The 26,166-nt window shown below is 41.1% G+C and overlaps 2 protein-coding genes across 2 annotated transcripts; one reads left to right on the top strand and one right to left on the bottom strand.

The window, feature by feature from the left end:
* The first annotated feature begins 61 nt into the window (after positions 1–61).
* LOC103530680 (programmed cell death 1 ligand 1) lies at positions 62–23,079 on the top strand. Its single transcript, XM_030467439.1, has 10 exons — positions 62–463; positions 810–903; positions 12,197–12,252; positions 12,647–12,711; positions 13,470–13,823; positions 14,291–14,572; positions 15,624–15,734; positions 18,102–18,152; positions 21,059–21,124; positions 22,036–23,079. Exons 4-10 carry the CDS (start codon positions 12,657–12,659, stop codon positions 22,056–22,058), a joined length of 942 nt encoding a protein of 313 aa, XP_030323299.1. The 5' UTR covers positions 62–463; positions 810–903; positions 12,197–12,252; positions 12,647–12,656; the 3' UTR covers positions 22,059–23,079.
* LOC115599918 lies at positions 9,321–12,185 on the bottom strand. Its single transcript, XM_030467603.1, has 3 exons — positions 12,176–12,185; positions 9,704–10,214; positions 9,321–9,623 (listed from the first exon to the last, which is right to left on the bottom strand). The coding sequence occupies exons 1-3, from the start codon at positions 12,183–12,185 to the stop codon at positions 9,470–9,472; spliced, it is 675 nt and encodes a 224-aa protein (XP_030323463.1). The 3' UTR covers positions 9,321–9,469.
* Positions 23,080–26,166: the final 3,087 nt, after the last annotated feature.

Here is a 26,166-nt window from a genome sequence, read left to right as displayed (position 1 = left end):
TCGGCGCATTCCTCTGCAGGCCGGGTCTGGGGGATTCCCCCCCTTCTCTCCCGGCGGGCCTGTCCCAGACGCGACCGACTCGGTGTCAGCGGGCGGACTCCGCCGGCCCGGCCCGGTCTCACCTGACTCCACTTCCCCTCAGTAAAAGGCTCCGATCGGCCATGGACAGCGGGCAACAGCTGCAGGCGGCTCCGCGGCACCTCCCTGTGCGCCCTGGAGCTGGGCGGGCTTTAAGGGGCCGGAGCCGGCCTGCCGTGCCGGAGTGCCCGATCTCTGCTCTCCCGGCCTCGCCTTTGCTGTTTGCGGCCTCTTGTTCCGCGGCCCGGTGAGGCGGGAAAGCGGGCAGGGCCCTGGAGGGCCCACGGGGGTTCCCCGAGGGAAGGCTGCGCCTGCCTGCCTGCCCGACCGCCATTTGAAACGTCTGTGAGGGAACCGAACCGCCGGTGTGGGTCCTGGGCCCTGGGTTTGTGTCGAAACCGGGACACTTGGCCTGTCTTTATTTTTTTTTCCTGTGCGCTTATTTCAAGGAGACGTCCAAAATCCTCCAGCAGTCTGAAGAAATGCGGTTCTGTTCAGCCCATGTTCGGGACTGGCACCGGGTACATTTTTAACTGGGGAGTATTGGGGTATTAGAATGATGTTTAAGGTTTATGTGTGAAGAAGCAATCCTGGTTCGTGCAGCTTGGGTGAATATTGGAAACTGGTGGTGGAAACGTCCCAGTATTGCAGTGGGCTGCATGTCATTTTCTTGTTTGGATTTTTTGTTTAGTTGGTTGGGTTGTTTAGTTTTGGTTTTGGTTTTCCTACAGAAGCTGTCCAGGAAGCTTACAGGAACTTGTCTCCAAGTGAAACACACAGGCTCTGGCAACTTCAGAACTCTGGCTCTAAGTATCAGCAAAGCAAGTAAGTGGTTTTTTTATATGCTTCTTGTCTGACTGTTTTCAATGTGTCTGTTTTCTGACTGTGTCAATGTCTTTGTGGCATTGTTGCCCGTAACCAAAACACAAACCAACAGAGTCAGTTTATGCGGTGCTTTATTCAGGGCCCGGGAAGCCTGTGGACTAGCGTCCCAAGTCAGGGTTCCAAAGACCCTCATTTTTGGTTCAGCTTTTATACCCTTTTTCATTACAGGCCACGTACAGAGTTACATAAATTTTAGTCACAAACTGTCACATAGATCATGCAGATAACAATAGACAAACAGTCACATAGATCTTACAAATAACAATAGATAGTCATCTCTTAAACTGTAAATCCACGGTTTACCGTTTCAGCTGTCATTACCACCTGGCCCACCACCTGGATACAATATTTTATCTTGATCTTTGGTACATGGCATCAGTTTGCTTAACTATTCTCCTTTTGATTAATGTTATTGCTGATGGGGTCAACACACTCCTTATTCTCCTTTGATCATTGTTCTTGTAAGGGTTAGCTCACTCTTAACTAGTTACTTATTTCCAGAGTTTTAGTCTACCCGAGCCCCTTCTAACTCTTAATTTGTCCATTTTAAAATTTTACAACCAATATTATTTTATTTCTACTATAAACTGCAACAGCATCATCATCCATAATTACTCATCCAGATAAATTTTCATAATTAAAAAAATGTTGAGAAAATAATTACACATTGTCAGTGGGCTTTTTACATAGCAATACACAAATTACACTGAGTTCCCAGGATTCTTTGTTAGAGCTCACTAAAACTTGCAATTACCAGTCTGTGAGAAAGTACGGCACCCGAAACACCACCTTACAGTAGAACTCAACATCTCACAAGAATTAATTATCTTTTCCCAAAGTGTTCAGATGTAGTGAGTATAATTTCAAATGCATACATCTGCTAATGTTGACCTGCAAGTAACTCTTGTTGTTAATATTAGCTCATTTTCTAAATACATATGTGAAGACAACAGTCTTCTCATTTTTCCTCCATCTCTGCTTTCTTTATCAGCACAGCAAAAATGATAGAATAGTAAAAAACCCAAGTATTTTCCTATTGTATAAAATTCCTTTTCATTTTTCATTCAAGTCTTTCCAAGAGCTTGGATTTTTTTGGTGATATTATAAACATTCCTGTGACTTTATCTCTTGACCACACATAGTTTTGTTTTTTAAGTAGATACAAACTTTAAAAATATGATGGTAGGATGTGTTTTCTGTTCCAGAGGTTTGGCAGGGATTAGTCCATGACAAACTTCGCTTATTTACAGGAGAGAGTAAGTGTTCATTTAACTGCTAATGGATGTAAGCACTTGCAAGGATGAGGGCACCTGGCTCAAGATTCTGTATACACCTTTGAAATCAAGGGTTTTGCCCACAGTGAGTTTTACTGAAGGTACTGCCTTTCTCACTTGAATGAAAATCTTGTGTCAGCTTGATTTCTGTAAAATAACTAGCTGCCAGCCATAGGAGAAGAACACTGAAAAGCACAGTTTTCTGGCAAACTTCTCCACGGTTGAATATATGCCACGACACAGAATGATTGACACTGTGGGGTCTTTGAGTGCCAGGGCTTTACACATAAGTTCTGCTTACTTTTATACTATCGTTTTCTGTGCACACGTACACCTATGGTTCATGAGTGGTTATTACGAGCTGTTCACACACCCTACCTCACAAGCTGATAGTCTATGCCTATTTGTCCACATGCCAAAAGCCTAAAGTGAATAGGCCAAAAGTTTCTGCTGGTTTTCTAACTTAATTACAATGTATCAAACCATTTTCTCAAGGTTGAAGATAATGCCGGAGGTCGAACTGCATGCCTACAAATATGTGCATAATGTCTGCAATGAAAATATTCTCTGTCATAAAAATACAGTGAATGGCAGCACCAAGCAAGGGAGTTAGGGGAGCCAGAAACAGGGAGGCTGATGCACAAAATGACAACCCTGTGTAGAGAACGCAAGTTTGTAGAGGATGCATTTGGACTCATTTATTGCCTGCAATCCAAGAAGGCAGTAAGGTTTTGTGGAAGGTACATGGAAGTCTTTTAGATACAGGAGTGATGGATAGTTGTGTAAAATGGTGTGTAAAAATAAGATTAGCATTATTATGAGAAGGAACAGAAATGGTGCCATACTGAGAAGGGGGGAGAAAAAATGCTGTAAGAAAGGATGGAACAGTGAAAAGACGGAGGGCAGAAAATAAATGGTATAACACGCTTATGACCTGTCCCTATGTGAGGAGAAGAATCCACCCTCCAGATGCGTTGGAGTAGTGGCTTGTGTGGTGAATAGAACAGTGGCACACAACTCCCAGAAGCCTTGTTTACTACTTGGTGCTGCAGAGATCCAGGGGAGAAATTTCCTCTGTACTCCAGTTCCATGCAAAATGGCAGTACTGCACTGGCAGCCACTGGCAGGTATTTATTCAGTTTGGCTTCCTAAGAACAACACCCCGAAGAAATGTTTGACAGCAAGGGTCCTTTCTCTTATCTTCTTGTGCACTTGTGTGTGAGCCTGACCTCACTGATTTGCAATTGTCTCAAAGGAGCAATTTTAAAATGAATAGCCCTGGCTAGGGTGGAGGACCTGGCTGGCCAGAGCTGAGCAGGGGGTGACACCTTGGGATGTGATGAGACCTACTGGGTGGAGATTCCTCCCCTTTTCTGAGCAGCCTTCAATGCTGGGGCATCCCTCCAGGCACAACTGGGCCACCTTGATTGTACTTGTGAAGTACCTGGCTAAGGGGATTGGAACAGAGTAAGGATGGCACCAGGAAGGAGATAAGAACTGATGACTGGGTGGAGATTACTCCCCTTTCCTGAGGGCCAACCTTCAATGCTGGGAGGCCCCTGGAGGCACGATTGGCTGGGACAGAGGAGGAATGGCACCTGGAAGAAGATAAGAATTGATGACTGGGCGGGGAACTGCACCCTTCTGCTCCCTTCCAGGCAGCCTGTCTTCTAAGGAGCCTGGCTGACTGACAGCTGCCCCTTCAGAACAAAAGGGGCTCAGGGTATGCATGGCTGTCCATGCTCTGGCTGGTGTCATCTCTTGACCCACTGCCATTTCTGTACCAGACCCTGTCCAGGATCAGCGTCATCCTGAAGAACCTCGCTGGACAGCTGGACCCCTGGTGGTGACTCTCTCTCTCTCATTCTTCCCACTTTCTTACCCTTTATTTCTCCACTTTTCTCTCTCATTCTTTCTTACCAATTTCTTACCACTTTCTTGCCACTTTTTCTCTCTCTTTCTTTCTTACCAATTTCTTACCACTTTCTTGCCACTTTTTCTCTCTCTTTCTTATATCTTGGTTTCCTCTCTACCTCCTTCATCTGGCTCTATATTTTTCCCTGTTTAAATTGTCAAAATCTGCTTGCACTCGACCCTTTCTGTTGCCCGTAACCAAAACACAAACCAACAGAGTCAGTTTATGCGGTGCTTTATTCAGGGCCCGGGAAGCCTGTGGACTAGCGTCCCAAGTCAGGGTTCCAAAGACCCTCATTTTTGGTTCAGCTTTTATACTTTTTTCATTACAGGCCACGTACAGAGTTACATAAATTTTAGTCACAAACTGTCACATAGATCATGCAGATAACAATAGACTAACAGTCACATAGATCTTACAAATAACAATAGATAGTCATCTCTTAAACTGTAAATCCACGGTTTACCGTTTCAGCTGTCATTACCACCTGGCCCACCACCTGGATACAATATTTTATCTTGATCTTTGGTACATGGCATCAGTTTGCTTAACTATTCTCCTTTTGATTAATGTTTTTGCTGATGGGGTCAACACACTCCTTATTCTCCTTTGATCATTGTTCTTGTAAGGGTTAGCTCATTCTTAACTAGTTACTTATTTCCAGAGTTTTAGTCTACCCGAGCCCCTTCTAACTCTTAATTTGTCCATTTTAAAATTTTACAACCAATATTATTTTATTTCTACTATATACTGTAACATTTCTATGGTTGCACTTTGTTTCGTGGATCCAAAACAAAAATAAATTTTAATGTTACCTCGGACCATAATATTTGGCGTAGCCTGCAGGATCCACAAAACAAAGGGGTGCAGCTGCTCAACAGGGGAGTGAGAAGCTGAACCCAGCCGCACTGAGGCTCCTCACAAGAGTGAAGGAGTTTAGAAAGCAAGGGGGTTCTGCATGGTCTTCTGCAAGCTGTTCACCAGCGTTGAGTTGATGTTCTAGTGTAAGGGATAAAACCACTGTGGGTCTGTTTTCTTTGATGTGTGTGTGTGTGTGTGTGTGTATGGGGGTGAAGTTGTCCTGAATCTGTCGGGGTGTGCAAGTAGTCATGGACAACCGTTTCTGGCAACTGTGCCGGGGTCACCGGATTACCGAAACTGTGCTGACAGATTTGTGGAAGTGTATGTTGAAAGTCCGTGCCAGGGGTGAAAAACTGTTCTGGCAGACAATTGTGTGTGTTTTTGTATAAATGGATAGCTTTCCTTCATTAGAGGGGTTCTTGAAAAAGTTCAAGTCTAAACCATTACCTCAGGGAAAATTATGGGCTCAGGAATATTGGTCCAACCCCTCTGCGCTGGTAGAACGCACAATACTGTTGCAGTCACAGGCAAAAATAAAAATTGGCAAAGGTAAAGCAGTGATCTGTGCAGTTACTGGGTGGTGCAGTATTGTCCGCACAGGAGGAGGTTCTCATCCTTAGGGGAAAAATAGCAGCTCTTCAAGCTGCTCACTCAGAAGCCCTCAATACTGCTTTGAAAGTGGTTGATTCTCTCCATAAGGAGATAGAGGCTTTTTAAACTGACCACGAGGAGGTTGTTCTTCTCTGCAGGGAGGCAGAAGCTGGCGAAGTTGTGCAGGAAGAGGCTGTAGCTCTCCATGTGGAGCTGGTGTTCCTTAAACATAAGTTAGAGAAAGGGCATAAAATGTCTGAAACTGCCACTACGATCAGGGAGGTGCCAGATCACGCCCCTATTAAAGTAAGAAGTGACATTGATAGTACATACCCATTGGAGGAATTAGAAGATTTAAGACAACAAATCAATAAATTAGAACTGTCAACCCTCCAAACTTTGTCCTCTTGTTAAGACCAAATATACTTGTAAGGATGATGAGGATAATCACCCACGTGTCTTAACAAAGGAGATTCCTTTCTCTGCACTTGAGCTGGCTAAACTCCACAGGGAATTTGGCAGGACCCAGAAAGAATCCAAGCCAGAGTATGTGTGGCATGTGTCCTTGTCAGGAGGAGATGAGATTCTCCTTACTGAACAGAAAGCTGGAGGCTTCTGGGGACCTGGTGTCTTTCTAAACACAGGAGATAAGCGTGCTCCTTGGTCCTTGACTCAGTGGGTTGCCTACTGGGCCGGTGAGCTCAGCCCATTAAAGCCCATTAGAGCTGTTGGCCATTAAAGGAGGAGTGGATCAGTTGATAGAAAGTGTGCAAAAGGCTGCTTGTCTACAAATAATGGATGACCATTAGCTGGATATAAGATACTCATCCCCCATGTTGCTGCCAGTGGATCCAGAACAGATGACCCTGGCTGTGGGACTGAATGAAAGATTTGGACCTGGGGAGTGAATGTTACCTCGGACTGTAAGAACTTGGATTAGTCAGTTTGAATTTTTCTATAATGATTTGAATGTAAAGCAATTATACACTTCTGTTTCATATTCCAGAAGGAAGCAAATTGTGCTAGAGATGGTTTGTAGAACTGACATTTGGAAAAGAGGTTACGTTTCTCTCAGTGTGCCTGATAGGTTCAGTTGAACTAGAAGATCTATCTAGAAAATTAAATTCAAAAATTTATCATCAGTTTCCAAAATTATCAATTAATTCTTATTTAGTACCTTGCAACTTCAAAGCTTCTAGATCAAAATAGTTCAATAGCTTGAAAGAGGGAAAAACAATGCCCTAAGTTCACAGTCTTCAGCAAAATGATTTCCTGGTTTTACTGTAGTGTATTTATCTGAGTAAGCTGAAACTGTACTGACTATAAACATGAAAGACTGTAAGACCTCCTTTACCCCATGATGATTCTTGAAGTTGTGACAGTAGCTTTATTATTATTATTATTATTATTATTATTATTGGAATGAATATTCAGCAAAAAAATCTGGCTTTCTACTATCTTATACTAATGACAAAAAATATTACAGCCTTGAAAAATTTGAGGTTTTGTTTGACTATGGGACTTTCAAAAGAAGGAAGTGTGTGATTATACAGAGGTATGTGAGCAAATATAAATATTTAAATTTGACATTGCTTTTTTATTTGCAATAAGGGAAGTCCCAACGTTATCTAATCTTAGTTAACTAAAGAATTTATCAGCTTAGTGGAGCTGTTCTTAAACTAGAAACTTCCTCTTCATTCTGGGAATGTTTTGTTCTTACAGCCAATTGTTCTTACTGGAAAAAAAAGCTTCTGAAACTGGTTTGTGTCTTTTGTCTGGTTTTGTGATAGTTTTGAAGCTTTATTTTTCTGTATGCTATCTGTATAAGTAAATTTGCCATTTAAGAACATCTTGTCATACTAAACAAGTTAAAGCTTATTGAAGTGTTAGCTAAATTAGTTGTACCTATGTCTGGCACCAGTTCCCATTACCAGTGTGCCTCTTATCTGAACTATGGGGGAAGTGGGTGATTTTAATTCCTCCTCATCGAATTTCAGGCAGTGCAGCTACTTACAAGAGACTTAGCTGAAAGTAGAAGTACAAGACAGAAAATTACCTTTATCCTGTCCCAAACCAGGACACAGTTAATGCTTGATACCTTCAGAGTGGTTCCCTAACACTTCTGGATTATCATAGTGGAATCTGTAGAGGTTGCTGTCCTCTCCTCTGTGATATATGCAGAGGTCACAGAAACTGTTGCTGGTATCACTGTTGGCTCTGGTTATGCTCTGCAGCAGTCCCTGAATTAGGATGTTAGAAGGATTTCCAGAGAATAAGGTGCACTCTGAGGCATGGTCTAGTTGGTAGTGGGTGGCTACACTTTTTAGCCCTTCTGGTGATGAAGGCAGCTTCATGAAGCCAGGTGTTAATGACAGTCACTGATAATCTGTTCGATCTGCAGCCTTCAGATGCACAAAGTGGTTTAATAAGTGAAGCACTGCATGTAAATGCCAAAGGTGACCTCACGCCACACGCTACAGTATACTGTAACTACTACAACTAATCCCTGCAATCCCAGGGAACTGTTGTTGCCCTGTGGTCTTGTGATATTATATCTCCATTTCTAATAGCAGGCCCTGAGATCTCTACTGAGTTTACAGGGCCTCAGGGCTGAGGTTTGTCAGGCCTGCTCTATCTAAACTCTTCTTGACCAGCTTACAGCTTTGTGTTGTTTGGCTTGTCTGTGGCAGGAATTTCAGCAATCAATTGGTGTTCTATCTCTCATTATTTTAATAATTTTGTTGTCTTTGTATGGTACCAAGATTTTATGATTAACGTAATGCTGCAACATGGAGAAATGCAGACTTGGTATACTGTAGTGAAATGAGGCAACCAGGCTCTGAGGAGTCTCGAACCCGCGGGCTTAGCATTGCTCAGGGCTGTCTGTGTAACTGCGTGCTAACCGGCTGCGCCACTCTAGCCTCACCCTAAAGGCAATCAGCTCTAGTGGTGCAACGAAGGTAGTGAGGTGCTGAGAGAAGCGGCTCACCTCTCTGCAGGTGTGCTCAGGACTGAGCTGAGCCTCTGCTTCGAGACTCACCTTTTATTGGCCCCCTAATCCTGCTCATGCGCAGTGGGGGCCCGCCCTAATCAGGCTCAGGTGGGCTTAACACAAGCTTATGCCCACTACCTGGTAATTAGTGGCACCTGGTTGCCTCATTTCACTACATAATAACAGCAAAAAAATTAGCTTTATATAGAAGCTCTGCTTCTCCTTTGGCCATAAACAATTCTTAAAAGTTTACCTGGCATTAAACTTAGTCTGACCTGTGTTCTTCCTTCAGCATACTGAGAGTACGTGCACCCTTTATACAGTTTCATTAAGATACTTGTTTGAAAACAGGGGAGATGTGCAGCACAAGCAAATATGGCTATCCATAGCTTTCCTGTGGTCCAGAAGCCTCAGGAAGAATGCAACTGTACTATGTAAAGCTAACAGTATGGAAAATGTTGCCATATTCCATTTCCATATGGAATCAACTTCAGTAATTAAAGCATTATTGAAACTCAGAGTTGTCTCTCACATCAAATTCAGCAATAAAGTGCAACTAAAACTATAAAGCAGTAACAGACCAGGGCACCTGAGGTTGGTATAGACACCAGCCATTAAGTCAGTAGACTAATATGACGAACAAAGGTAGAAAGACAAATGCAGAAAGTAACCTTTTACTTTCAGCTACAACTAATATTTTTGCAGATGTAAATTCCAGAGTAAACTATCAAAGATCTTTTTAAGGTTATGTTTCATAACACAAGAAACATTATCAAACCAAAGAAACTGCATATACCACACTGCATTGTCAGGTTATTAAACTGGACTTTTATCCATCAGCAGTAACTTCTAAGTGTCAAGGAACACAGCTATTCAAATAGTTGCATTGCTTCTTTGCTTCCAGAGAAGCAGCAGGTGGCTCCTGGACTTTACAGGCATCCTGACTGCTGTGTTATCGGGTAGTTTCCAGTCCTCTGACATCAGTTCTCCTCCACCTAAGTCACGCGTGCCATCCGTTTCCCACACCCTCAAAAAAAAAAAGACAGAAAAAGACATCATTCCTGCTTGGGAAGGGAAGGATGGAGCGTGCCGCCGTCATCTGCTGACCCGTTCCCTGAAAGAGATGGAGCTTTCCGTTTCGCTTCCTGAAAGCCCTCATCTTCCAGGAACAGAGAAGCCCGCCGGGCGGATCCCTGCCCGACACGGCTGCAGCAAAGGCGGAGCTGGGGCACGGCCCCATGGCTTCTAGGGCCGGCTTTCCTTCCGACGCTGGGAAGCTCCGGCGGGAGTTCCCGGCACGGCCTCCGGCGATAAGACCGCAATGGAGGCGGCCAAGCAAGACCCGGGACGGGGCCGAGACGGGGGATGAGTGGAGTGGGATGGAACGCAAGGGCCACTGGGTAGGGGCAGAAGCGGGGTGAGGGTGGGCCGGGAGGGTCTCTGCCCCACGGGTCCGCCGTCTGCGAGGGTGGGAGCGGGTGTCTGACCGCCTCCCTTCCGCAGCCGGGCAGGAGGAGGAGGCAGCTGGTGCCGGAGCTCAGCTCCGGAAGGGGGCTCGGACAGTCGACCTCGCACTGCTGCCGTCCGACCTTGGTACCTTCCGTGCGGTCAGTGCTCTCTGATCAGGTCAGGTTTTGCTTAGGACAGGCACAGCTTGAGGTAATTGTCTGGAAACTCTGCTGCAGAATACGGGTAAACCAAACAAACTAAAACCCCCCACTAACTGCAGTGTGTAACTATACTGTGAGCTGTGTGTGTAAAGCAACAACAACCAAGTCCCCCTCCCCCCAAAAAAAACCCAACAATACAAACACCCCAAAACCAACAAAACCAAAAATCAACCGCAAAACCCAAACAAACAAACAAAAAAAATCCCCAACCTGCCTAGTCTTTTATTTACAACTAAATACTTACGTGGAACAAAACAGAAGAAAACAAAAACCCGTGGCCTCTAGACAAGCAAGGAAAAAGAGGAAACTAAATAACACTGACAGCCAGCTACATCGATGGCTTCTGTGGTCTCACAGTCACTATTTTACAAGTTTGTTTCAGGTTTTTTTTTGTTGTTGGTTTTTGTTTCTTTGGTCGGTTGGGTTTTTTTAAGCCCCGGAGTCAGTGGAAATTAAGCTTCATCAATCTGACCTATTGCTATACACCCCCTCAGCCTACTAAGGTAGTTTCAGGTTATTAGAACATAAATGTTGCATTTACTCATTTCATGTACCACTGTCTCCATGCTCTTCCCACACATCAGGTACAAAGGGCAACTCTTATTAGTTTCCTGTATTATATTTTTTGGTTCCATGTCTGATCCTGTGAGTGGTCTGTGAAGTAGAGAGAGAAGAAAATACTTCCAGAAAACATTTCAGTGGTCATTTCTCAGTATAATAAGTGGGTGAACATATACTAGAACATATGTTTTAAGTTGTATTTTGTGCTGGTGACCAGGTTACACTGCTGTGATCCATAAGTTAATGTGAGTATAGCCTTTGCTTCTTTGCTTTCTGATAATTTTTTTTTAATTGGTTTTGTTTTGTTTTGTTTTCCTGTGGTCTCGAATGACTTCTAGAATCAAGGAAGAGATTTTTTGCCAAGCTAATGCATATGGTTAACAACTCTTCTTGCACTACATAGTGGCAAGGCAAGTGCCTTCATTATGCTAAAGTCTTGGGGAGGGAATGAATATGTGTTCTTACTAGAGGAAAGTAGGCAATGTTTTCCCATTATTCTTATTTAGAAGCTTTGCAGACTGAGTAAGTTGTGTAGAAATTTCCAGGCACTATCAGCAGTTGTTTGGCACAGCAGCACAGAGATCCTGAGCTTGTATAGATGGATGGCTTCCTTCTTAATGGTGCTTTAAGGACTTGTTGTCCTGTATGGCTTTGATCAGATGACATGTCTTACAGTGCCTGTGGTATTTTGTGTGCTAATTTGCCATACATTTTTGTTTCTGACTACAATGAACCACTGTTAGCCACGGAGAGTTCCCTAGAGGGAAATTTTTCAGTAATGGGGAAATTTCTTGAAAAAAGTAGGTGGTGGTACAGCAAGATTTAAGTTCTGTCTCAAGAAGTGTGGGGCGATAGTTGTGTTCCATACAGCAGCAATACTGAAGAGCATTTTGGACAGTGAATATCTTTTTGTGATTGTGAAACTGTGGTTTCTGTGTATGTCAGAAGCCAGCAGGAGGAAAGAAGCAGCATTGTAGATTCTGCAAGAAAAAGATTGAGAAGATTGCTGCTTTGGCAAAGACCTTTGATTGGCATTTAGGTCTTGAGTTATGTCAGCCAATCCAGCCAGAGGATCCTGCAGCTCAGGGTGAAGCAGGAGAAGGGTCTGTAATGGTTATTGCAGTGAGCTTTTTATGTGCATCGGAATTTGACCTCGACCAACAATTTTTCCACAGTGGAAAATCTTTTACAGCCAGACTTTTGAATTCTTGAGGAATTCTGTAAGTGATACTCAAACTTCTGTTGTGTGTAGTAAGGATTGTTTTCCTGTAGAGTGGGAGAAAGCCTGCAAGTTAAAGTTAAGCAATTGCCAGATACCAGCATGGGGCTCAGTACCAGAAAAGCTTACTTCTTGTCATCCTTCGTACAGGTGTTAATCTGAAGACCTCTTCTGATGTTCATACTGACATCCAGTAAGGCAGACAGGTGGGGAAGAACTAAGTTCTATTTCTTTCTCTGAACATATATATAAAAGTCTTTAATTTTCCTCCTAGCTCTCTGCTGCCATTTAGGGGAACGATTGGCAAGCTGTCAGTGTTTATTACTAATTGGCAGATAGGGATAAAACATAAATATTGCCATAAGCAAAGACAAATGTTTAAAACAAATAAAAGTTTATGTTTTTCCTGGATCCACAAAGGAAGCTTTCTGCCTGATCATCTACCAGAGTTAAAGGTGCAATTTTGTTATGTTTTCAGCTGCAGTAGAATTCAGTGTCTTCTGTCCAGTTATTTCTGTGGAGTGACTACAAAATTTATTTTACAGTGTAAGTTAAAGAATGAGCAAGTATTTATGTTTTTCTATCATTGTATCATTTTAGGTTCTAGATCATGGAAAAGCCCTTGATTTTGTATATATTTTTATTCTACTGGCATTTCTTAAATGGTAAGAAACCGAGCTGTAAGAAGTAGAACTGTTTAAGTGTATTTCATATAGAACATATTAAGTGTGTGCATATGTAAGCACAAAAACATTAATTACTTCATTTTGTGGTGGTTTTTTTGTTTGCTGTTTTTTTGTGGTGGTTTTGTTTTGTTTTGGTTTGGTTTTTTTTTTTTTTTCCAAGTGCTAGTGTTTGGTGTCTTTTCTATATATAATGTTTTAAATAAAAAGATCTTAGTGTGCTGTTTTATTAAACTAAGTATGTTTCTTTAATATGTATGCTGCCAGGTTGAAAGCCCTGTTTGCAATACACATGTAGACATTGTTTCAGACAGGTTACCATTTACATCACACAAAAAAGTTTTACTGGCATTGTCAAGCTGGGAGATAGTCAGGTGTTCTTTACCATGTGTGTAAAAACAACTGGCATATGTATAAACAGAATAATCCCATTTGAAGGCACCAACAATTGCTTGTTACAGTGGCAATGTTCTGAAAGCAACAGCTGAGGGGCTGTGCACACACATTTGTCTCTTTTTAGTACAGCATCACAGTGTGTGTGTGTGCACAAAGCAGATGTCTGCAACTATAAAGAGCCCAGTTTATTTCAAATTTGGGCAAGTGTATGCAGAAATGTTCAGTTTCTCTAAACAAGACATAGTTTTGGTTCTTCACATGTCCTATGTGTATGGTAAGACATGACTTCAAATACTAGGCCTGTGCTTGGGAAATTAAGTTTTCTTCCAAATGTTGTTTTTCAGCTTTATTCACGGTTGAAGCTCCCAAGTCACTCTACACTGTGGAACGTGGGAACAATGTGACCATGGAATGCACATTTCCAGTGCACGAGAAATCAGAGTTTAGAGATTTAAGCATCAGCTGGGAAAAAAAAGATGAACTCAGAAAGCAGGTTTATGCACTTATCAAAGGAGTGGAAGACTTCAAAAGTCAGCACAGTGACTTTAAGGGAAGAATAAATCTTCTGAAAGAGAATCTGAAATTGGGGCAGTCTGTCCTTCAGATCACTGATGTGAAGCTCAGAGATGCAGGGATTTATCGCTGTGTTATTGGCTATGGGGTAGCTGACTACAAGACAATCAGCCTGAAAGTGAAGGGTGAGCATGCTCCTAAAGGTGGTTGAGCACTGACTGATAGTGTTATAAGATTTCAGTGGGGTCCCTGAAGTAAAAAGTATTTGGGTTAGCATTTAAAGAAAACTCTGAAAAGAAAGTAGTCATCTCATGGCCCTTGCACAGCTGTGCAACTTTGTGGGGTTTTTGTCTGGGTTGAGTCTGTGTTCTGTACTTTATTTCCCATAATGATATTGCAAAAGCCTTTTTGTCAGTGCAAAAATCAGAAAGATAAGGCAATTTTCTAAATATCAGCATTCAAACTGTAATAAATCCTGTACCTTCAGTTACCATGGACAGGCACAGTGGTGTCTGTCTTGAGTATTATTCACCAAATCCAAGTTGGTGTATGTAAACTTGGTCCAGGGGCTGGGGATAAAGAAAAGGTGTCTTGCTAATATATGTTGTTTTTATATCTTCCTACTGGCAGTAATTTTCTTCCATTTGTTTAGCTCCTTATAGAACCATTACCCAAGGAATGGTGAGCCCAGGAGACAATGAATGGAAACTGATGTGTCAGTCAGAAGGATATCCACTAGCTGAAGTGATATGGCAAAACAAAGAATATGAAGATTTGACTTATAAGGCAAACACAAGTTATGAAACTGGAAGTGACCAGCTATATCATGTGACAAGTACCCTTACAATCAAAAGTAGGGTTGGTGAGAATTTTTACTGTATATTCTGGAATAAAGAGCTTCAAGAAAATACATCTGCCATTTTACATATAGCAGGTAACATTTCTAAGTTCCACTTATGGTAATACACTTCAAAGCACTGTCATTTTTTCTGAGTTGATTCAGCCATGATTCATTTCTCTTTCCTACCTAATTCTGAAAAGGAATACCTGTGTTGTTAAGTTTTGCTATTAGTGTACACTTCCCCTGTATTAACATCTTTGTCATGCATGTGTGGGTGGAGTTTGAGGACAGGAATTTTGTATGACCTAGAGTTATGTGAAAATTGAGTCTGAGTGTTAAAAGAAGTTCCATTATTTGAAAAGCATATAGGTCGGAGCCTAGAAATGAAATCTCCCATGTAAATAAATTAAACACACTTCTGAAAATGTTCTGCTTTGCTGATGATAACTGTCAATTAGATTTGGACAAGATGGACTTTTCCTGCCACTACAGCCTTTACTTTGAGAATATTTAAATTTCACAAACTGTACACAGATTTATTTTTTTTCCTCATACAGTCTGGACTGAAGGAAGATGCATGAACGGAGAAGACCAATATAGTTTCTCATTAGAGCTTTTAGCTGGTCACCACCCCCACTACTTTTGCTCTTTGTTAATCTTTTAATTTCTGCCTTGTACCCTAAAATGTTTGCACAAGCTTTCAGTCAGTCTTGAGACTTGATCCAGCTCAGAAATAATAAATCTGTTAATCAGATTGTTACTTGGTAATTTCTCTGGTCCTGTTCACCACACAGCCTGTGCTGGCACACTTTTTGGGGGTGAGAAGGGATAGGAACAGACAACTGTGAGTCAGAAAGCCAAATCATCCTTTCAGTGTCTGGTGAACTGACAAGTTTGGTTTTAACAAGAAATGCCTCTGGGATTCAGGGGAGCCACCTGTCCTTTGCACTCAGCTTTACCAGATGGAAGGGACTTTCTGTTCCCTTCCTCACTGAGTGCTCTCCTGTAGTCCTAACAGAAAGCTAAGCAAGATGTAAAACCTTGTACATTGGTGACAAGCAGGATTTGTGACTGTCACTGTCACTATCACTATAGGTGTTTATGCAATTATGTAAACTCTTTCCTCTCCTTGTTTTTCTTGAAGATTCAGTTGATGGTGTTCTGTGGACTGAGAGCAGACGCTTTGTTGGAGCAATTCTCATTGTGACTGTATTCATTCTATCAGTGTTACTGTTTATGATCTACAAAAGAAAAGGTATTTAAATTGTTTATTTTAGTGTATCTCAGTTGCTATCAGTCTGTTTTGTTAATTCATCCTCATGGAGGTGGAATGAGATAATAAAAGTCTGCCTAAGATCTGCCATCCTGAAAGCTCTAAATTTTTCACATTATTTGTTTCTTTATCTTAGTCAAATACTAGAAAGTTAGCAGAGTGGAACAGACCGTTTACCCTTGTATCTCTATTGATTATTCATATAGGTGACTCTGCAGAGCGGTAAAGTTGGTGTCTAATCTATTCAAACATCTAAGTACAGCTTATACACACTGAAAGTGGAAGTTGCCTATTCTATGTCCTGCCTTTTGATTGGAGACCAGAATGCTGGGTGCAGACAGGGCACTGGAGGTCTTTTAGTTTTTTTTTTCTTTTTTTTTTTTTTTTTCATGCCTTCTCTGAAAAATTGCACTGAACGATGAGTGTATATTTTTTGGTTTTTTTTTAAGTGATCTAATTAGTATGAATTCCTGATATATCTTTATTCTAGTTAAGACACCAGAAAAATGGTGGATTACATATGAAGTGAGATAGCCAAGCTTTTGAGTCTGAAAGATTTGGTTTTTTACAGGAAGGAATACTCCCACTGTTTCTTCATACCACTTGACTAATTTTCTGGCTGTTTTGAGCTTTTTCAGTTCACTTCACTGAGCTGAATTGGACATCTTTGGTACCACAGCTTGTGGAAAGGCAAAAACATTGCTGGTAATTTGTTTTTACTTGCTAGCTAACTAAAAAAAAAAAAAATAGAATAAATAATTTCCGGAAAAGAATATGTTTTGTCCCCAGATTAAAAAAAATGAAAATGTGTGAAGCCTATTGTTTTTACTGAAATATAAGTGCTGGGTTTTTTTTTCTGTGGTTAGTTGGTTGGTTGAGGGTTTTTTCCTTGGAGAGAAGGTAGGTGTGTTTGAAGATTTTATGTTCAGTGGTATTTTTTATGCGTCATCTTAACAGACACAATCAAGTCATGAATATCTCAAAATGTTTATAGGACTCTTTTGAAAATATCAAAAGGAAATTGGTTTTGCTGGACAGTTTGATTTTGCCTAGAGCTCTTAATCTATATAACAATTTTGTAATTTTTTTTTTTTTTTAGCTGATACATAGCTACTTTTTTTTTTTTTTTTTTTTTTTTTTTTTGTCAAGTTGTCTCCAGAGAAGTAGAAGAGGCATTGAAGATGATGTAGTGTAGTACTCTTAGCATTATAGTACTCTAGCATAGTACGCTAGCAGGACTATGTAAAATATTACTGGAAGTGCTCCAAAAAAACTTGGTAAGATAGTTAACTAAATGGCCTTCTAAATTTTTTTTTTATTTTGTAGGAACTGTAGATATGTGTAGCTAGTATGAAACTCTGCAGGAACTAATGCAAAGGCTCGCTGTACTGTCTTTTCAAGTGGTATCCCAAAAGCTTCCACAGTGAGAGGTATACTTTCAAAGGCAAAACTTTCTGCCAGCTCTTTTCCACAGTGCAAACAGAAAGAGAGCTTATTTTTGTCTGGAAATTACACAAAGTCATCTATAAGCAAACTGAGTTCCATTAAGTAAATAAAAGGTATAACTAAATGTAGATGTTCTGTGCTCTTGTCCCAAGCTCAGCTCCTGAATAGGTGCTGTGGGAAATTCTGCTAGGAGAAGTATTAATGAGCTTAGCAGATGATGCTAACCTATTGCAGAATGGCTGTAGATAACCCTGCATGGATAAGAATGCTCTGTTACTAAGAATATGATAGGAATAGGAGCAGAACATGAAAGTGGAAGAAGAGACAGCAAACTCCTTGACTTCTCAGAAGATTCCCATTTGGGGATTTCAGGGGAGGTCAGAAGTTTCCTAGCTTGCTTGACTTACAATTATTGGTTGTATGTGTATATCACTATATATATACATGATGTGATGTATGTGATTATCATGGTTATGAAACTACAAGTTGATTCAGAAGCTAAAGTAGTAGCAACAAGTTCTTCTTTTAAAATTGAGACTGTCTCAGATGACCAAACAAATGATGATTTCAGGAACCAACTTCCCTGTAATATGGGCTTTTTCCTCTCAAAAGCACTGAGAAGGTGGTCCCCTTCTTGTTGCCCAAAATATTAAAATTTTGGATGAAAAATATCTTGGAAAACTATTTGAACAAGTATTTTTTCAGTGATGTTAGCATCTAGTAAATGAGGAGAAAAAACTGGAAGGCAGCTGACAGACTGGGAGCACTGAAGAATAACTTTTATGGTCTCTGAAGAAATAGTGTTTTGGGATTGTGTGTACTTCCCACTACTGTGCCTAAGCCCCCACTGGATCTAAGTTAAATCTTTTTATTTTTAATTTTTTATCTCTTTCTTTCTTTCAGCCAGAGCAAATAAGGATGACAGAACACTTGTGGCCACCTCATCAATAGCAAGTATGTACATATTACCTATGTCTATCACTGTGGTTCTTGTGGAAATAATTGCTTGAGAATTTACTTGGTAATGATGATAACCCTACACAAATTTACATTCAATATTTGTTTTGCTTTCTATTTGTTATCTAACACCTATAAATTGCGATTGAGACCTTTCATTACTATGTCAACTTCTTAAAATGTGATAGAAAAATACTTGTTTCAGGAGCAGGTGCAGTCCTTATATGCACAAGACATATAAGTAGTGTTCTGTGTTTGGAAAGTCTGAGATAGGATGGGACATGCTCTTTGAAACATATACCTCAAGATGGAAGCACGTCTTTGTGTGCAGACTCTGTGCTGCAGTTTGATCCATGTTTGCATGGCCCTGTATTTTCTCTGGTAATATACTGGGAGGACTTGGGAGGAATACAAGACTGTTGTCTGAGAGTGCAGAGAGGCAACTAGGGAAGTCAAAGCCTCCTTGGAATTAAACCTTGCAAGAGAGGTGAAGAACAACAGGAAGGGCTTCTTCAAATACACAGCAGATAAAACCAACACTAAAGGCAATATAGGCCCAGTGCTGGATGAGGTGGGTGCCCTGGTGACAGAGGGTACAAAGAAGGCAGAATTGCTAAACACCTTCTTTGCCTCTGTATACAGCTGGTGGATCCTCAGGAGCCCCAGGCCCCTAAGGCCACTGCAGAGGTCAGGGTAAAGGGTGAGTTTGCTTTGGTTGATGGGTTAAGGATCAGTTAATGAGGCTGGACATCCATAAATCCATGGGTCCTGATGGGATGCACCCATGGGTACTGAGGGAACTGGCGGATGTCATTGCTGGGCCACTCTCCATCGTCTTTGGTAAGTTGTTGGGAACAGGAGAGGTGCCTGAGGACTGGAGGTAAGCACATGTCTCTCCAGTCTTCAAAAAAGGCAAGAAAGAGGACCTGGGTAACTACAAACCAGTTGGCCTCATCCCCATTTCTGGAAAGGCAGTGGAACAACTCATTCTTGGTGCTGTCTCCAGGCACACCAAGGACAAGAGGCTTATCAGGATCAATCAGTGTGGTTTTACTAAGGAGAAGTCATGTCTGACCAACCTGATAGGCTTCTATGAGGATGTAACCAGGTGAAAAGATGATGGCAGAGCAGTAGACAGAGGTTATCTTGATTTCAGGAAGGTATTTACACTGTCTCCCTCAGCATTCTTGGAGCTAAACTGAAGAAGTGTGGCCTGGATGATTGGGCAGTGAGGTGGATTGGGAGCTGGTTGAAGGACAGAAGCCTTCAGGTTGTAGTCAATGGGATGGAGTCTAGTTGGAAGTCTGTTTCTAGTGGAGTCCCTCAGGGGTCAGTACTGAGACTAGAACTATTCAATATATTTATTGATGACCTGGATAAGGGAGTAGAATGTACTATCAGCAAGTTTGCTGATGACACAAAACTGGGAGGAGTGGCTGACAGCCCAGAAGGCTGTGCTGCCATTCAGAGGGACTTGGACAGACTGGAGAATTGGGCAGGGAGAAATTTAATGAATTACAACAAGGGCAAGTGTAAAGTCTTACATCTGAGAAAGAACAACCCCAGGTACCAGTGTAGGTTGGGGTCTGAGCTGTTGGAGAGCAGCACAGGGGAAAGGGACCTGGGGGTGCTGGTGGATGGAAGGATGACTGTGAGCCAACAATGTGCCCTGGTGGCCAAGAAGGCCAATGGCATCCTGGGGTGCATTAGAAGGGGGGTGGTTAGTTGGTCGAGAGAGGTTCTGCCCCCCCTCTACTGTGCCCTGGTGAGGCCACATCTGGAATATTGTGTCCAGTTCTGGGCCCCTCAGTTCCAGAAGGACCAGGAACTTCCAGAAAGAGTCCAGCACAGAGCAACCAAGTGGAACATCTCCTTTATGAAGGAAAGGAGCTGTGCCTCTTTCAGCTTGGAGGAGAATGAGGGGTGACCTCATTAATGTTTATAAATATGTGAGGGGTGAGTGCCAAGAGGACAGAGCCAGGCTTTTCTCAGGGGTGACTAACAATAGGACAAGGGGCATATGAACTGGAGCACAGGTGGTTCCATATAAATATAAGGAACAATTTTTTCACTGTGAGGGTGACAGAGCACTGGCACAGGCTGCCCAGGGAGGTTGTGGGGTCTCCTTCTCTGGAGACATTCAAAACCCACCTGGACAGGTTCCTGTGTGACCTGATGTAGGTGACCCTGCTCTGGCAGGGGGGTTGGACCAGATGATCTTTTGAGGTCCTTTCCAACCCCTAACTTTCTGTGATTCTGTGATATTTTGCCTTTGAGGGTGTTTGTCACAACACTGAGGACAGAGGATTTGGTCCCATTGAGTCATGTGAAGAAAGTTTAGCTTAACAATGTCATTTTCCTCTTGTTGAGGTACTGATGCTGTAGAGAAACAAGATAAACCAGGTGCCTCGAGTTGCCAAAGAGTGGGTGTGAGTCCACCTGTGCCTGGTTAGGGCAGGCCCCCTATTACCAGGGGGCCAATAAAGGTGAAACTCACAGCCACAGACTAGCTCACTCCCGAACACTGTATTACCTTTATTGCTCTCTGTGGAGTCTCGAACCCGGGGCTTTCGGCATTGCAGTACTGGGTCTTAATCAGCTGCGCCATGAGAGCCTCACCTTGGAGGCGATGAGCGCTAGTGGCACAATAAAGGTAATACAGTGTTCGGGAGTGAGCTAGTCTGTGGCTGTGAGTTTCACCTTTATTGGCCCCCTGGTAATAGGGGGCCTGCCCTAACCAGGCACAGGTGGACTCACACCCACTCTTTGGCAACTCGAGGCACCTGGTTTATCTTGTTTCTCTACAGATGCTGTTACTGGAAGGCCTGAGATAGGAAAGATTTATCACTATGAAAATATAAGATATGCTGGCTGTTATCTGTATGTATGTTCTTTTTTTAAAGAGCTGTCAAAAGATAATGAGACGTATGACTGCAGAGATGCTTGTTTTGAAGAGCAAGAGCTGAAATGTAAGTATAAATGGTAACGGGAAAAATGATGTGAGAATGCTCACATAAGAAATCATCCATGAATAAGCCTTCATTCATGATTCGTGTATTGAGTCCCCTGTTTCAATAGACTGAGATTTCAAGAGAAATCTCCTGTTCACTCTTACAACTCCAGCATCCTAACTCATTGTTTGCTGGAAGGCGTATATATATATATATACATAAGAAAAAAATTGTTTCAAAACCAAAAAGAAATTCCATTCAGAGGAAGATGTGATCTGGAGATATGCAACAACCCAAATTAACAGGACTGGAGATAGGACTGGGGAACTCATCACAGCCACTCGAAAATCATTCAAACCATGAGATTACATGTCAGCAAAGCAAAAAAATACATGAACAAATATCTGATGTCTCTGAAACATACTGTGTTATGGAAAAGAAGAGGGAAATCAGGGTTTTTCTTTCACATTCTTTCTGATTTCTAAAGTACTTTAATTACATACCAAATCCTTCCCTGCTGCATTTTAATAAACATAAACAAAAGTAAACCTGCTGCTTCTATAGGTATAGATCTCCAAATCAAAGACTTGGGGCCTAGGGATACACTGCTAGGGATTCCAACACATAAAACAGTGAACGTATTTAAAAGTCTTTAGAAGATTCTAAAAGAATGGAGTATCTCAGCCACAGGAATTTCACTGTATTTTCTAAAGACAGCTTCCCAGCAGTGTGTTTGACTATATTTGGTCCCACAATAATTTTCCTTTTCTGTTTGACATTTTAATTAATTTCATTTTAGAATGGTAATTTTGACAATGAAGAAAATTTTTTGCTATCTCCAAACTTCAGGAAAGAATCCCACAGAATTGTTCTGAGACTTAGTTATTTTGTAGTTTGATCACTTTTTCATATAATTCTTCTTTTTACAGATATGCAAATTGAGAAGATGTAGAGAAAGCAGGCGTAGCCTGTTTGCTCTCCGATGAAGATTTGACAGCTCACATCTTCTGTGTTCTATATATTAATGGGGATATCAGTTTGCTTTATTATTATTATTATTATTATTTTTATTATTCTGTGATGGCAATCTTCTTCTGTATTGTCCTAAATCAAGAAAAGCTGCAATGAAATTTATAGTATTACAGCATAAAAAGTCCTTGGATTCAGGCTTCTATGTGACTAGGTGTAGAAGAACTAATTTCAATATTCAGTTTTCTGTTTCCTCAAGTTTATGCACTTTCAAAAACACATTTCATTAAAAATATCTTCAAAGTAAAGCATTTTAAGTCTATGACCACCATGATTTTCATTGGTAGTCTGTGAATAAGACATCTTCTGGATTTTTTTTATTCCCCACCTGAACTATAAATTCCCTGCAGAGATTTTATTTTCCAGCTTGTGAAAACATTTTTCAATGCTTTAATCCTCATAAAAGATCCGGCTGCAACAAGACAAGATGACATACAGGCAGGGCATTTTCTGTCCTTCCTGTAGATGTTAAGATGCCAGATACAATCAATCCTGATGCAGTAACTCTTTTGGCACCTGTGATTTGGAAAGTATTAGATAACATGGCGCTTCTTGATCTCTTTCTCTGAAAAGAGTTTAGGGTATCAAATTTCCTTGTGGTATAGCTGGCATTTCTTGGTTACTACTCATTACTCTTCTGATGTACCATCTTGGGATAATCCAACTCTGGACATTCAAGAAGAACACTTAATTTGGACTGCCTTTTTGCTCATCTTGAGAAGAAAGAGAACCTTCTCACTTCTAGGACATGAAATACACCCTCATGTGATTACTTCTGAAATGCTGAAAGAAAATGCTCCTGGGGGGTGCCATTTCTTAAGTTACTGCTTACATTTTGGTAGATACGTGTCTTTTTTTTGGTGTCATACACAGATGAAAATTATTTATTACAATGCTATTCTTTTTTTTTCTTAATAAAATACATTTTGATCTTCTTGTTTTTTTCCTGCTCTCTTTGACTGGTCATTAAGTAGCATTAGTTCTACTTACACTTTTTCTGGAAAAATCAGGTATCTAATATTTGGTATCTACACTCGTGTTATCTCTAATAATGGCTCCCACAAAGAAGGGATAATGGAGATCTGGAAATGCACTGGGCTCAGGTATTATTTTTCAGTTTAAAATAAATGGATCTGTTGTGCCATCCTCGGGGTGTGCGTGCAGCCCTTAGCCCAGAGCTTCGTTGCTGATACTATTTGATCTAGATAAAGTAAATTTGTGTTTAATATACATGTCGACAAACTGTCCCACATACTAGGGTAGAGTATACCATACTCGTAACCATAATAGCATTGGCTGATCTAAGTTAAGTAAAATAGTTACTATAAAATGATTTAATTTAATTTTCCTTAATTCATTGCAGACCTTGCATATTCTGATAACGATTCTTGGTGTTTGATTCACCAAGGTTTCCATGTGAACTTGAATATGCCCTCTTGCTTCCCAACTTTTTTGCTTTTTTGGGGCCACAGTCTGGGTGTCATTCAAAGGAAATCTTTTATTTATTCCTAGATTGTAATAATGGCTTTGTAAATACTAAAGGCAAGAGAATTTTCCTTTTTTTTTTTTTTTTTAAATCAGAAAAATCACTGACTTTCCTCAACACACACAGGGAGCTTCTTATGACAATATAAATCCCCTTCTAGAACCATCTGATTTCTGCTTTCTCTTTGACACTGAAGCAGATGTTTGCCTATTAAAGGGAAAGTGAAAAGTTTGTTCCTTTTAGTTACTATCAGCTGTTACAAGGCAGTGCTATTAGTGTGTGCTTAGTAACACAGAGCTGGAGTCAGTATCTTTATCAAACTCCACTGGACTGCAGGAGCTGTTACATTTACCTTTTTCCAGAAGAGTTAAGTTACTGTTCACAGTGCTGTGCATCAGAGAAGTAAGAAAATAAAATTAGGAGATGCACATATATTTTTAAATTCTGTACCTGAACCCTCTTGTCCAAAATGCCAGTGCTTGAATTCCTGAGTGGTTGATAGGAAGCCTAAAAGTTTGCTGCTTCAATAAAAAAAGCAGGGTGTGGGGTAGATAACAGATGATGTGAAAAAATGTCTTTCTAAATAAGCTCTACTTTATATTTCTCTAATATTCAATCAGGACTTTGATAATCTAGTTTTAGTACTTTTATAAATTAGGCTTTTAAGATAAGCAGTCTCCTAGCTTCATTTTTATGAATGCTCCAATGACAAAGGGAGAATACACATACAACTGAAAATGTAGCACTGTATATGAAGTTAAACATCATAGGTATAATAAACTTTTTTCTTCATTTAGCAATATTTACATGCTTCTTTAGTGTTTTATGATATCTGGGAAAACGAAATCCAGCAGAAAGCTAGAGCAGACTCAGATTCAGTAAGCTGCATTTAGCTTCCTAATGTCCAAGCATTGTTAGATGCCCAAAAATGCTCAGAAAAGCCTAGTTCATGTGCACAGTTTAAATTTGCTTATTGGTATTTGAGTTCAGGAATAGAATGTTTGCAATCAATCTGCAGGACTTTTCAAGGAACAGGATGAAGGATGCGTGTCCCTCTTGCCCCCAAAAGTAACTTTAATATTCTTGAGTGGTATGTACCAATGCTGTATCACCCAACATGAGATAACCATCAAAATGGCAGAGATATCACCCGAGGAACTGTTGCTTTTGCTGATGTTAACAACAGAACTTCTGGTTTTACAGCATCTTCTCCCTGATTCCCTGTCTGCCTCCTCTTTTTCTTTAATCCTGCAATCTAGCCATGCCATGCCCCTGCCAGGTACTGCTGGGTCCATGAGATGCCCAAGACAGGTCACCAAGTCTTGGGCCGTTGCTCTGAGCTTTATGTCTTTGTTCCAAAACACATGAAGAAAAGCTACTGTAGAAAAAGAAAAGCTAGTTCAGATGGTGCTAGTGAAGTAACTTCGGGGTATCTTTTCTGTCAAGTGAGAGGAGAATAAGGAAGACCTTTGTTCCTCCCAGAAGATGACTCAATACTTGTGGGGAAATGAGACCCTTAGATGCAGGGGAAGTAGAAGTTCCCCAGTAAACAAATATGGACAAACATATTGTCCATAAACAAAAGGTAACAAAACAAGGCCTCACTGAACACATTATGCAGGGGGAGCCTCTCCCTTAGTAGAACACTGGTGTTCCGCAAAGGCATTTGCTGTGAATTGAATCATAGAATGTCAGGTTGGAAGGAACCTCAAAGATCACCTGGTCCAACCCTGCTATATATTATTGTTTATATGGTATGCCCCAGCATCCCATTGAGCTGAGACTTAAAGCTTTCCAAAGGGGGGAAATCTACCACTTCCTCTGAGAGACCATTCTGATGTCTGACTGTCCTATTAGTAAAAAACTTTCCCTGAAAATTTTCCATGACTAAAGCTGAGATATCCATCTGCTACAGTGGCAGAAGGTTATCTTCTGCCTTTCCCACAAAATGCCTATGGGCTCTGGATGACCTACACATAATTCTTATTTTTCTGCCTCTCTGTTTCTCTCTCTTTCTGTTTCAAGAGGATTAACAAATCCTCTAAAAATATCAGTAATTACAAGGGGTATCTGCACAAATACTGCCTAAATATGCTGTTTGTCTCTGTGTGGAAGGCCACAAAGCAAACGAGGCCTTTGAGAATTAGTGGCAGGTGAGGATGGATCTAATAGAAACAGCAAGCATAAGCATCAGTCATGGAGAAGTGCCATAGGAAGATTCAACTCCCTGGTCTCACACACTTACAAAAAGAGCCCTGATCTCAGTGCTGCCATCTTTTCCCCTCTGCTTTAACTAAAGGTCTTAGAACACCAGGCAAACTTGATCTTAGCTGGAAATCATTGATCAAGCTCAACTCTGGCCCTAGTGACTTTTTTTCTCTCCTTCAGCTGTCCAGTCATCCATAAAACTGACTTCTGACAGCTGCCAAAGAGCCCAGGTATTGCTTTATCTGACAGGGCTACACAGGATAAGTTAACAAAAAAACAACAAACAAAAAACCCCAAACAAACAAAACCCAAAGCAAACCAACCAACCAAACAAAAA

Source organism: Calypte anna, chromosome Z (genome assembly GCF_003957555.1).
Source record: "Calypte anna isolate BGI_N300 chromosome Z, bCalAnn1_v1.p, whole genome shotgun sequence".
Taxonomy (NCBI): domain Eukaryota; kingdom Metazoa; phylum Chordata; class Aves; order Apodiformes; family Trochilidae; genus Calypte; species Calypte anna.
Note: the sequence above shows the minus strand (reverse complement) of the source record. Positions and strands in the feature narration are given on the sequence as shown.